Source organism: Anarrhichthys ocellatus, unplaced genomic scaffold, assembly GCF_004355925.1.
Source record: "Anarrhichthys ocellatus isolate YVR2014 unplaced genomic scaffold, GSC_Weel_1.0 scaffold1, whole genome shotgun sequence".
In the NCBI taxonomy this organism is placed as follows: Eukaryota; Metazoa; Chordata; class Actinopteri; order Perciformes; family Anarhichadidae; genus Anarrhichthys; species Anarrhichthys ocellatus.
In genome coordinates, this window is record NW_022280031.1 from 1,755,417 (window position 1) to 1,769,187 (window position 13,771).

The 13,771-nt window shown below is 39.6% G+C and overlaps 2 protein-coding genes across 2 annotated transcripts; both read left to right on the plus strand.

Moving 5' to 3' along the window:
* Nucleotides 1-3,858: 3,858 nt before the first annotated feature.
* tubb1 (tubulin, beta 1 class VI) lies at nt 3,859-6,875 on the plus strand. The gene is made up of 4 exons (XM_031854149.1): nt 3,859-3,968; nt 4,622-4,730; nt 4,874-4,984; nt 5,268-6,875. The coding sequence occupies exons 1-4, from the start codon at nt 3,912-3,914 to the stop codon at nt 6,419-6,421; spliced, it is 1,431 nt and encodes a 476-aa protein (XP_031710009.1). The 5' UTR covers nt 3,859-3,911; the 3' UTR covers nt 6,422-6,875.
* Nucleotides 6,876-8,220: 1,345 nt separating this feature from the next.
* On the plus strand, nt 8,221-13,694 carry prelid3b (PRELI domain containing 3). Its single transcript, XM_031847346.1, has 6 exons — nt 8,221-8,359; nt 9,412-9,580; nt 10,802-10,891; nt 11,287-11,357; nt 11,481-11,583; nt 12,209-13,694. The coding sequence occupies exons 1-6, from the start codon at nt 8,328-8,330 to the stop codon at nt 12,323-12,325; spliced, it is 582 nt and encodes a 193-aa protein (XP_031703206.1). The 5' UTR covers nt 8,221-8,327; the 3' UTR covers nt 12,326-13,694.
* The last annotated feature ends 77 nt before the right edge of the window (nt 13,695-13,771 follow it).

Below are 13,771 nucleotides of genomic sequence, written 5' to 3' on the forward strand. Positions count from 1 at the left end.
ACCCTGGGAACGAAGAACTGTGGTCAAGTTCCGCGTGACGAGAAATTGAACTTCCGGTGGAAACTTTAAAAAATAAAGCCCCCATGGACGCTTCATGCCCAAGATGATATTAGTACTAATGCTTATACTACCACTACTAACAATAATAATTGTAATAGCAATAACAATGATAACAATGTTTATTTGTATCGTACCTTTAAGGAGCAGACGTCACAAGTGCTTCACAAGAAATTACAAAATAACTTGAAATGCAGACATCAAGCTAAAAAAAATAGTATAGTAACACAAAACATTTGTAGAAATCAAGGTTTAAGCAAATGAGTCATGAGCTGTTTTTTAAAAGTCTCCACAGTTTCTATGAATCTTAAGTCCAATAGTTCCAAAGTCTAGGAGCTATTACTGCAAAAGCACATTCTCATTTTGTCTTGAGTCTGATGCGAAGAACAACCAACAAACCCCAATCAGAGAACCTCAGAGACCTGCTGCGGATGTAGGGCTGCAGTAGCTGTTATATGCCTGTCTGACTACGCAGGGCTCTAAAATGTACATTGATCATCTATTTCAGTTGAATAAATGGTGAAAAGAGACCAAATACATTTGTATATCTATTAAATAATGCACTTTTTACTGCAATTTACCAGCTACAGTTACTTTTAATATTTACAAATTTCAAATTTCATATAAATACAATGATACGATCATAAATACATTGTTCAAAATGAAGCCAGTGGTTTACAAACTTTTTGGCTTGTGACTTCTGACAAAAACACAGTATCTATTTGGGGTCCCTCACAATGTTTCCAATGACTGAGTTGTTGGTTCCACCAAAAGACATTTCCCCTCAAAAATCTGCAGAGGGTTACATTAAAGTCTTTATTCAAATGATCTGCTTCCTGAAGAGTAATAAAATGGAGCATTCCTCAACACAAGAACTTAATGTACGGATAAATTGTGCACCATCGATCAGTTTTATCATACAATTTTACTTTAAATATTTTTTGTTACCGATACTTTAAAGGAATTACAATGGCTTGTGTTATTTAACAACTTTACAGCAACCTTAAAATACAATACACTAACTGTGAGTATAAATAGAAGAAAAAAAATTAAATAAATTACTGACAAAATTACAACGCTCACAAATTTTTACTATCATCAAACTCATATGACTGATGTTTTGTGAGTTGCTTCCTCTTAAGTAGCTCACTATGCATTTTAGCATAGAGATGTAGTTTAAAATACAAAACTCTAATTGCATTTTTTTTCTTCGTCCGATTGAAACACTTATAATGTAACATACATCAATATATAAGATTCATACTTCAAGGCAAAAATAAATGAAAACCCACAAACTATTAAAACAATGTCACGCATACCATTCCTCATCAAGGCAGAAGAAAAGTTGTGCTTTTAGTTTGAAGTTAATATTAAAGTACTTCCTGTTTGCTCCTTACTGCAGCTTGACGCATCTGGATGAAGCAGGGTCGGATCACATGATTGCCCGGAGCGTCATGAAGCAGAGGTACAGAAGGGGAGAGGCGCCCTCTTTGAAGCAAAGTGATAATCGACCTATACACCCAAAAGACATTAATCAATGACGACGAAAAACTGTAAAATAAGATTTTTTTTTTAATTGTCTAAAAACAGTAAATGCCATCATATACATTCAGTAACAATAATATACTTCAAATACTTATATTATTGATGAATGATTAAAATAAAGTGAGGATACTACTTCTAAACAAACGGCTTTTCAATCGTCTCATTTATTATTTCATGTAAGTTTTAGAACGTTTAAAAGAGACATCTTTAAGACGTGCCTTGGTGTATTAGGCTATCTCTGTGACTAGTGCTAGGATTTAATAGCATTCAACTTTTAATCAGGGTTTGAATCCTATATTAATTCCAATTTGTTTCCAACTTTCACAAAGTTTCACAAAAGTTGAAAGTTTCTGTCAGCCTAATGAATGGTGATCTGGATCTTTAAACAGCTCCCTGTATCCTCTCACTTGCAAACACTGTGCATCAAAAATCATACACACACACACACACGCACACACACAAAAAACCCACCTTATAACCACTTTATAAACTCAGAGCACAAAGTTTTCTTTCTCAAGGCCAAGTAGTATCATGGTATACCTGCGCTAACACTAAACCTTTGTGCACATGCGTTCTGTCAAAGATGGTTGGTAGTGGAAAATGTACGTATTCACCACAACAACAAACGACAAGCATTTGTGGTATTTCTGTCTGTGTGAGTGAAGCAGAATCACAAACAGGGTTTTGCCAAGTAGGTTTTCACATACAAGTAACTTGCCTTGGTGTTTAAGTACATAATTACAATAGAGGAAACAAGTAAAATACAAGAATCATAAATGTTAAATAGAAGTTTTTTTTAAATTAATATAATATAAACATCTTTTTTAAATGAAAAGAGCCATACCGAAATTAAAACTAGGAAGAATTAAATGTGCAAAAGTCTGACTAAAAATATCCAATTGAGAGATGTCAGTGTCCTATGAAACAATACATATTTATTTATTCAGTATGTGGATCCCCATCCATGAAAACTTTCTCATGGAGCTTTATCATGTGACATGTCAAAAATATATGTTTTGAGTAACGCCTATCTGTAAATATAAAAGTAGGCGTAATACTTAATTGTCTTATCTGTGGCTCATTTATATTCTTATTACTTGATTTAAAATTTAACAATTTGAGCAACATGCTGAAGCATTACATTGGCAATCAGCCACTGTATTCACATGTCAGATCTAAATAGAAGAAATAGAAAAAGAGTAAAAAGACAAAAAGTGGAATGTATTCTAAATCCTTAAATACATCCTGGCATCAGAAAATGCTTACATTTACAAATTAAATCAATTTGCCAATCTATAAAACGATAACCGTTCCAATAGTATCATGCTATGCTGGTGATAGTCCTCTAGATGGTAGCATCTCACATCTCACAACTGCTTCACAGTTTTTCACCATTATTATCACACCTACACAGATTTAGTAGGTGAATATGGAAAACTTTATCTGTTTAACATCTGGAAGGAAAACAGGTGCGCAATATCAAAATACTGCTGTGAAACGGCAGAACGTTGTAATATTACAATCTTGTATTAAATGTCTCTGCATTTTCTGTCCTTTCAGACATAGGAACAACATGTCTGGTACATTTGTGTGTGTGTGTGTGTGTGTGTGTGTGTGTGTGTACACAGTATGATCATATTAATGTCGTTAATCAAATGGCTTTTATCTGACACTGGCCAGAGAAACAAACCACTTCCATTCATCTTCTCTTCACTTCCTTCCTGCTTTTGGTCGCTGGTACAGCTCACAGATGTGTTTCAAGCCAAATATCCCCAAAATATTCTCACTGCACCAACTGTTTTCCTCTGCAACAGCTGATAATCCATTAATTTATGATGTATCAACAACAGAGATGTTAAGTTCTTTCACCAAGTTTGCACAGCTTTACACAAAAGGAATTACCAAATGCCTTTTCCATTATTTATAATAACTTTTTAATGCAATTAAATAACTTAATTATCAATAATTTATTATATCATTTGCATGCACTACAGTGTGCAAACAACAACATACAGATATACAACAAAACCTAAGGTGACATGTTGGTAGACTGTAGGCTTACCTAAACTACTTCTACCGAATATAAAAAGTATGGCAAACCCTCTCATACAGTATGAAAATAATCTTTGTTTGTTATCATTCTGCTAAGAGTGTTCGTGGTGTATTAGGGGCCTCCCATATAGCACAGAGTTGGGTGACTCCCTGACATCCCTGATGGCATCATTTCGGGTGGTGTATATAAAAGACTGGCTGGAGGACTGAAGCCCATCAGACACCTCAGCTGCTCTGTGTACTGTAGCCCGATCATCATGCGTGAAATTGTACATTTGCAAATTGGACAATGTGGCAACCAGATCGGCTCAAAGGTAATGAAATAAAATTCCTGTTTTACTCTACCTGAGAAAAAAATGAGTGAATGTTTTAAACGTGATCGATTACATTTGGTAAATATATATTTTTTAAATATTTATATTCCTTTATGATCTTGTTCTGACCAGATTAAGAATCTCTGCTGTACACAGTAAAATGATAAAAATACATGTATTTTATTAAAATTATGAAGCAAATTTGGCACTGTTCCTTTGTATTTTGCCATCAACAGTTGTGAGTGACACAGGGTGTACCCTGTGAAGCATTACGGGAAAAGATAAGGGCTAAAGCGAGACTGGTATGGGTGGGACTTCTTCTTTTTTATCATCGCCACAGCCAAAGAGACACATTGTGCTGTTTGACACTGGAGAATGTGCCAATCTAAGCATCAAGCCGTTATTATTCATCTTATTAGGCATCTTGATCATTTAAAGCGTGTGTGAGATTCTTAACCTGGTTAGAACAAGATCATGAGTTGCCACAGTTTAATGACGAGATGCATTTAAACAATTAAACAATACTTGTGCCTAACTGCATATACGACCATATAAAGTCCCAGAGGGGAAAGGTGTAAAAACGAAGCTGTCTTTCGCTAAACACTTTAAATCTGTTGATATGATTATCTACCTCTTTGGCTTTCTCTTTCTAGTTTTGGGAAGTGATCAGTGAAGAACATGGGATCAATGCAACAGGCAACTATGAGGGAGACAGCAACCTCCAATTGGAGAGGGTCAACGTCTACTTCAATGAGGCAACAGGTGATTACTCTATACAGGCTACACTCTCCGTTTAATAGCTGACAGTTTATTCCACGAACATGGTTCGATTAAATAAAAGTGTTTTCAAACTTTGACACAAAGTTTACGACTTTATTAGTTATTAACTTCCATTCTGTTTGCAGGTGGTAAATATGTCCCCAGGGCCCTGCTTGCTGACCTGGAGCCTGGTACGATGGACAGTGTGAGAGGAAGCCGCATCGGAGCCCTTTTTAGGCCAGACAACTTCATCCACGGTGAGACAAATATCAGAAACAGTCATACTGGGGAATTATATTTGGTTATAAAAAGGCAATTTTTGGATAAGTCAAACTGAAGATAAAAACATCACCTAAATTAGAATATTTAACCAAAGAAAAGTCAAAACATATTGTCAATATAGAGCTGAGAATCTAAATGCAATGCAGCGTTCAATCTATAGAGATGTGGCACAATTTGTGCTTTATGTTTTTATGTTATGTTTTCCCTCCACTAATTCTATTGATAGGAGGGATTATTTTATTCATTTTGGTGTTCCAGGGAACTCAGGAGCTGGGAATAACTGGGCGAAGGGCCACTACACGGAGGGAGCGGAGCTGGTGGAGCAGGTGGTTGACAGAGTGAGGAACGAGAGTGAAAGCTGTGACTGCCTGCAGGGCTTTCAGATGGTTCACTCACTGGGCGGTGGCACCGGCTCTGGCATGGGGACCCTCATCATCAACAAGATCCGGGAGGAGTACCCGGACCGCATCATGAACACTTTCAGCATCCTGCCCTCCCCTAAAGTCTCTGACGTGGTGGTGGAGCCCTACAACGCCACGCTGTCAGTCCACCAACTCCTGGAGAACACAGACGAGACCTTCTGCATCGACAACGAGGCCCTCTACGACATCTGCTTCCGCACGCTGAAACTGACCACGCCGACTTACGGGGACCTCAACCACTTGGTCTGCATGACCATGAGCGGGGTCACGACCTCCCTGAGATTCCCTGGGCAGCTCAACGCCGACCTGAGGAAGCTGGCTGTCAACATGGTGCCTTTCCCTCGCCTCCACTTCTTCATGCCAGGCTTCGCCCCCCTGACGGCCCGCGGCAGCCAGCAGTATAGAGCCCTCACGGTGCCTGAGCTCACCCAGCAGATGTTCGATGCCCGAAACATGATGACAGCGTGCGACCCAAGGAGGGGGCGCTACCTTACCGTGGCGGGCATGTTCCGTGGACGGATGTCCACCAAAGAGGTGGACGAGCAGATGCTTGCAATGCAGCAGAAAAACAGCAACTACTTTGTGGACTGGATCCCCCATAACGTCAAGGTCGCTGTGTGTGACATCCCACCACGAGGTCTCAAAATGGCCGCCACCTTCATCGGCAACAACACGGCCGTTCAGGAGATATTCCGCCGCGTGGGCGAGCAGTTCTCCCTGATGTTTAGACGGAAGGCCTTTCTCCACTGGTATACAGGAGAAGGGATGGATGAAATGGAGTTCACTGAGGCAGAGAGCAACCTCAACGACCTGGTGTCGGAGTATCAGCAGTACCAGGAGGCCACCACCGATCTAGATTTGGAAGAAGAGGACGAAGAAGAGGAGGGACCCTCATCACCAGCGGCAACAAAGGTTCAGTCTCGGGTTGAAGTTAAACTGGAAACAGTCACCGAAACGAGCAAAGACGCTGTGGTTGAGTTCATACAGTAGGTCATACAGTGTGGTGTGTAAGTTGGACACCTTGTTGGAAGGATGTGTAAAACATATGCGGGATGGTTGGTCTGAAAAGGAACTTTTATTTTGTAGTTTAATTTATGACTATGGTTGATTTAGACAACTTCTACTTGAGAAAAGATGTTGTGACATTTTTAAACAATAGTGCTTATTGTATTTTATGCATTCTTCAAATGATCTGTATGCTTATATGTTTGTTTTCTAGAAGTTCTTTCTTGGATAGTAAAATTTGAAAACTATGAAACTGTTTGTAAATACAGTATGAAAAAGTTTTTGTTCTGCTAGCTCTATATAATCCACAGCCATAAAAGTGAAAAAAATGTAAACCACTGACAGTAAATGATGCATTGAGTGTTTATAAGTTATGATGGTAATAAAAACAGCAACACCAAAGATTGATGATTTCTTATTAAGGGTACATTCATTACATTAATAAAAAATACCAAAATACATTTATTTTTCATTCAGTTTTATCATTTGAACTGAAACTTGATAACCAAACTCGGCTGCAGTGATGGACAGTACTCTGACAGCACAGTGACACCGTCACCGTTCAAGGCTGTCACACAGTTTCCGCCAACTGTTACGAGTCTGGGACATAGAGATTACACATAACTTGGCCTGCAGTGTCTGCCCTTTGAGATAAGCACACATGACGTGGAGAGCACTACTGCACTGAAGTCGCCTACACTCATAGGGATAAAGGAGATAATACTGCATGTAACCCACATGTGAATATGGGTTAAGGGGACAAAAGCAGGATTGCCTCAGAGAGGCCAATCTGCTTAAAGTTACAAGAAGGCAATGAGGTCAAGATAAATAAAAGCCTTCAAATGTATTACTGCATTGAAAGTGTTAATATGCAGCCAGATGGGACCAGAATTTAGCTCCCACTTTTACCAATTATTTGATTCTGAGAGGCAGCACTAATAATGATGTATCAAGTGTAATGGATAACCATAACTTATCATAGGAGCTGCCATTCTCAGATTAAAGACACCACTTGTTGGTGTCCTGGTTAACAGCATAATTGGGAAACCAGCACTCTCTCAACAGACATCTTTCATTGTGTCTGTACCTTCATGACCTGTCACCCCTTCAAATTAAGCACTCGCAACCCCTCATCACAGATCCCATGTCTTTTGATTGTCCTGAAGAAGTATAACAAATGTAATTAAATAATTTACAAGACAGTCTTGAAAAAAAGACTATTATTTTTTCTGCTTTTGTTATCCTGTCAATGATCTCAATACCTTTTCAGATTCACATCCTGACCTGTCCTACAGTTTGAAAGTCATCACTTTCAAAGTTCTCTGCAACTTGTGTCATAGAAATGACTCTCTTTGGGCAGGTGTGAAAGAGTTTGAAAGAGTAAAAAATAAATAACCTGTTGAATATAGGGGTCAATAGCCCACAGTGGCAAATTGCAGAGCACTGCCCACGACATTTCCACCGTGTTGATCTTGCAGTCTTTCATTCATTCAAGGTTGCAGAGAACCTTCAACCTTCAGCTGAATTGTGTAAAATCCGAGGTTAAATGGCCGACATGTCCACACTGTAGGTTACACAGCTTAATAGGAAATGTGGCCTACTGCATGCTGTAGGTGAGGAGCGATAACCATGTGTGTCTATGGCTTTTCCATTGTCGAGTTTTACACATAAACCATTTCATTCAACTGCCGCTCGTGTCAGCTGATTTATGCGGCATGAAGAAGAGCGCAAGTGCGTAGCTATCACACCCCACGTGACTGCTGTGGGACAGTGGGCGGGGACTTGAAGATGTCTCTGACCGCGTGCAACTGATTTCAGTCAGTCCAACCGGCTTACACCAGCGGCTCGACACCGGCATCACCAGCATCTGCCAGCTAGACAACGTTAAATAATGAAGATCTGGGCATCAGAGCACATATTCAAGTAAGTAGCTAAATGATTTGTGTTTTTTTTATTTCCGGCGATGTGTTTAGAGATTTCATCGGTTCATTGTTCAGCAGTTCAGTAACGTCAGCTGTCTTTTAATCCGGTTACAAACACACGCATGGTTTATGACAGAAGCCCTCAACTAAAGAAAGCTGCTTACTGTAACCTAAGAGTTACTGGCTTGTATGCTGGTGGTAGAAACTTATAATAGGAACCTAATTTAGACATATTCCCCCATGTCACTGCAGTCGGTATAGCTTTTTCTTTAAGGGAAACGTTGTTTAAACATGCACACACACCAATAGCGTAACGTTACATACAATGAATAAATAAACGTAAAACCGTATCTATGGTGAATACATAACTGTTTGCAGAAAACGAAGGTATGAAATTGCGTAACTCGCAAGTCAGGACCTTTCTCCCACATTTATTTTTCGCCGTGGCTGATTGCGTCACCGGATTACGTCATCACGTCCACGCGTCTCCATGTCAACCATCCACCCTGACGTCAGATCGTTATATTAATCTTTACTTTCCAAAAAAAAAATCAACCTATATTACTGAGACTGAATGCCATTTCCTTTCACCTCGTTCACCTTACGTGCGGGTCTTGTGGAACCAGGCTAAATTAAAGTGGCCCCAAAAAATATTGACACGCTGACATCGAGTCAAGACGCCTGCAGGGTGGTTCATTTCAGAATAATGTCACATAAACGGTGATGATAGTGTTCAGATCCTTGTAAAAGCAGCAATACTGTGCTGAAAAATAGCCTAATCTATCACAAGTTGAAGTCCTGCATTGAAAATGTCACATTAGTAAAACCAAAAAGCCTATCGTATTATTAGCTGATTAGTATCAAAGGAAAAACGAATTAGTGCCTGCAAATGGCCCCAGAAAGGGGTATGCTATTATATAATACATTAATGGATATATATTACCCCTGACGCTTTGTGTGTAATTAGCATTTTACTGTTTTAGTTGGTCAAATTTATTTTTTTTTATTGCAATGCTTCAATAATATGTTTGTTTTTTGGCTTTCCTTCCACAGCCATCCTTGGGAGACGGTGACCAAGGCTGCTATGCAGAAGTATCCCAACCCCATGAACCCCAGTGTGATCGGAGTGGATGTGTTGGACAGAAGCATCGACAAACAGGGACGCCTCCACAGCACAAGGCTGCTGGGCACAGAGTGGGGTCTTCCATCCATAGTGAAATCTGTGAGTTTTTAAAAAACTGGCCTGCTGTCTAGCATCACTGGCACATGTTTTGCTGCTGCAACCTTGTAGTGTAACTGCTTTACACGTGTGACTCTGAATGGGGAAACACATGACCCGACCTGCAAGTATGTGCTCGTGGTTGTAACCCGAGTCCGTTACGTCCCAGACATACTGCAGGTTAATGCTTTCCAGGCTGTGAGCATGACATTAACCCGCGAGGCTATTTTGGTCCAGGGGCAGCCACAGACCCGGTTTGCTGAATGGAGCCGAGCTGCGAGTTCATGGCTATGTGCCACGGCTCGTGTTGTACAGGACACGGTAGTGCCATTCTTTTCTCATAGCTGAGATGTAACCCTTCACACCATGTGATGTAACTTTCCATCTCTGTCCGCCCGGCTAAAGGTCACTACTAGAAAGAAAGGCAGTGACGGAGGCCTCGGGATTTCTGCAACATGTCATCTGAACTTTCAACATCTGTAGACTTTCTGAATTCACTATAATGATAAGGCTTGAAAAAGATTCTATAAAGTTTTAGCCTCTGTAAACACTGGCTAACCAGCTGCTGTTGTTTAGCTTTGGCCTTTTTCTTAGGTGTCTGAGGATGGGGTTGTTGTCAGAGACAACATCTATGAATAGCCCCTTTAATTCCAAGGACAGTCCGTAACACAGACTGTCCCAGTGACTGCATATTGACGCAACCTGTAATCAGATTGTCTCGAAGCAAATCACCCCTGAGCCACAGCGTGAGCGCGTAAACCGGATGTATCATGAAGACGTCTTCCTCTGACACAAGTTTAAATAATAATAATAATAAATAAAAATAAATAATAATGTAATTTTAGATTAAAGTCTCAAGGAAAATAAATAACTGTATTTGTTAAATTCAAGGTGTGTGAGCAGGACAAGTTCAGATGGACTGCATATTATTCAACTGCAGTCTCTGCTGGTGTGTTTCCACTGAAAACTGATGAAGTAACTTTCAGTGAATTTTTAATTTTCTTTTAAATGACATTGTAACTTAAATGTAGATTAAGTCAACGGATGAATACAGTGAATGAAGCTCTGTGTGTGAAAATAAATAAATGAATGAGTAAATAAAGGCACCATTTAAAAAGTAGAAAAAAAAAAAGGTCTGCACTTAGATTAAGTAACATCTGCAAGAAAACAGTCTTGACATTTAATTTCAGTTTGTACTAAGCGTGTTTCCGTCTTTGCCCTCAGATCATTGGTAACGCACGAACATACACGTACGTTCAGGAGCACTCGGTTGTGGATCCCGAAGAGAAGATTTTCCAACTTCAGTCCTCAAATGTGAGTCCTCCTCACACAACACCCTCCTCTGCTGGTACCCTCAGGTCAATGTTGAGATTACACCATCACTGTGGGGGCGTGGCTTATGCAACCTGCTCACCTGTTCACAAAACGTGTTCTATTTAAGATGTGTCAACCAAAAACACCCATCTAGATCCACCTTTTGTGCCTTCCGTTGGTCTGAACACATGTGAGCTTACTGCGTTCTATCTCTGGAATGAAGTCTTGGTTGTTCCACAGGTTGTTAGTTTGATCAATATTCTATCAACTTTTCACCAATTCAAGTTTGTTTATGCACTTGTGGGACTTGTCTGAGTTGTCTCGCTGTGGGCTGTGATACTGCACAAGACGGTTATCTTAACATGAATTTGTCTTTTGTGATATTTCCTCTGCAGATCACTTTCACAAACATGGTGTCTGTGGATGAAAAGTTAACATACAAACCACACCCTGAGGACCAAGACAAGTAGGTTTTTTTTTTTTTTTTTGTTTTTTTTTTTTTCTTTAACATAGCAGGGATTTTTAAATGACACTGATGAATCATGAATTGGAGCATTCAGGACTTTCTTTTAACCTCTTTTAACTCTAGAACAATACTGACCCAGGAGGCGATTATCTCTGTGAAAGGAGTCAGCCTCAGCAGTTACTTGGAGGGAGTATTGGCCAGCACCATCTCTGCTAACGCTGGAAAGGTTAGAGATCCTTAGAAGGCTCTTTTTTTTTTTTTTTTTTTTAAAGTGGGACCCAAAACACGTGTGAGACCCTTTTCTGATAGTTCCCAAAATGACAAATGTTAAACTAAACATCTAGATTGAATATTGTTTGGGTCCTGCACTTGATGATGTGGACTGTTTGTTCTGGACTACTCACAAAATAACAAACCTGTGCTTTTATTTCAGTGGTTCCCGACCTTTTTTAGGTTGTGATCTCTTGAAATTAAGCACCGTCGACATGTTGCCCTTTAGTGTGGACATAAGTTGTAAACAGTTAAGGCAAAGAGTAACTTGTGATGCTTTCCAGATTTTTACAAGCCCCGAAACAATGTAACACATTTAATATTTCACAAGAAAAAAACCCCACAAAACTTGACTAATATTATTATTGAGTATTTAAACACAAATTAAGAGATTAAGGAGCATGCTTTCAGATAATCTTTCCTCAAATTTCTTGCTATTGGAAAGATGAGAACCACTGCTCTCTTTTCTTTTCATGGCAACAGGTCATTCTTGTCCTTTCCATCTATTCAGCTTCATGTAATTCGCTTAATTTCCCCTCGTATGGACTAATTTGTTTATTGATTTGTTTGTTCTCCATCAGGGCCGTGAAGCCATGGAGTGGGTGATCAGGCGACTGAATGCAGAGATCGAGGAGCTGGCAGCCACAGCACGCGGGACCATACGAGCCCCAATGGCTGCTGCGGTCACTGAGAAATGACACCTGCCTCTCTTTGCCAGCAGGATCTGAGAGAAACTGCACGCCAGCACATCGAGCCCCTCTTTATGATGCTCTGGTGCTGTTTTGGTGCTCTGGAGTTTTTTTTTGTATTGTTTTAAGGTACAATTCATCCATCTCGTATACTTGTTACTATCTACATTAGATATATTTTTAACAGCAGACGGCAACATAAGGGGATTCTGTGGAGCGTCTTTAGTGGGATGCTGCCTGACAGGACCTGCTGTGATAAGAGACTCAGGGACAAGTTTGAACACCACTGTTATCTGTGGGTTTACAAACATGTAGCTAAGAGGTGCCCCAGGCACTGGATGAGCTGAAAACAAGGAAAGTGCCAAAGCAGACGCACCTCTTTTTGTCCAGCACTTTTACCTCAGAAGTCTCCTTTGGCATGAACTCTCTTTTTACAGCGACGGTTAAAAGAAAAACAGTTATGATGAGATGTATAGAGGGGACTGGGAGGAAAGCGCCTGTCGAGACACATTGGCAGAAAACAATGCCTTGTTGAGGCAGGAGACAAATGCAATGCATGTCAAGGGTACATGGGAGAGGTTTGGTTGACATGGGGATATGTGCATGTTTATATGTGCAAGAGAGCCATCTCCAACAATGTTTTCATGCGGGACCTCAGTAATAACAAGACACACTGCACCAGGCGACATCTGCAAGCCTGAATATGAACTGTATTTTGTTATTATGTGATAACTAATGTTATTTAAGTGAAATGAAGGGATCAAGGTATTTGCCATATTTATGTTTTTGAAGAAAGGTAGAAGGCCTTCTCAAATGCTGCATTGGTATAACTTTGATATAAATCAGAAAGATGTGTGGAGACTAAACACAACAGTAAAAATGTTTAGTAACACGTCCAGGTTCACTACCTGGACGTGTTTGCTGAGCTCAAACTGTTTTATCGATACTACTGTTCCTCTCACCGAGAGATCTGAGAGCTTTGCATCGACTTTTATTTGCACTTTACGAGATAATGCGTGTTAACAATGAAAAGCTGCTACACATGTGATGATGCTGTGAATGTTTGACAGACAATTTGTATTTGAGAAGGTCTTTCTTTATGTAAAAGACAGCAGTGTGGAGATGTGAACGATTTAGTTTCTCTATTATAAACACAACCTGTAACAGGAATATTTATTTAAAGAGTGAGTTGCAACTTCGGTTGCACATTGAGAAATGTTATAAAACATGCTTGGTTAATAATTGCAATTTGTGCATTATGTCTGAGTACTTGTTAAAAGAAACAGTTTCACCAACTGCAGAATGTGATAATAAAATATGTTAACCTGTTTGATAAAAGATTTTGATAAAAGAGTTATGCTGCCACACGTTGGCCAAATGATAGACTTCTAATTTCATCTTGAGAAGTAGCCTAGTGTAAATATATGTATATATGTAAATATGTAAATATACAGT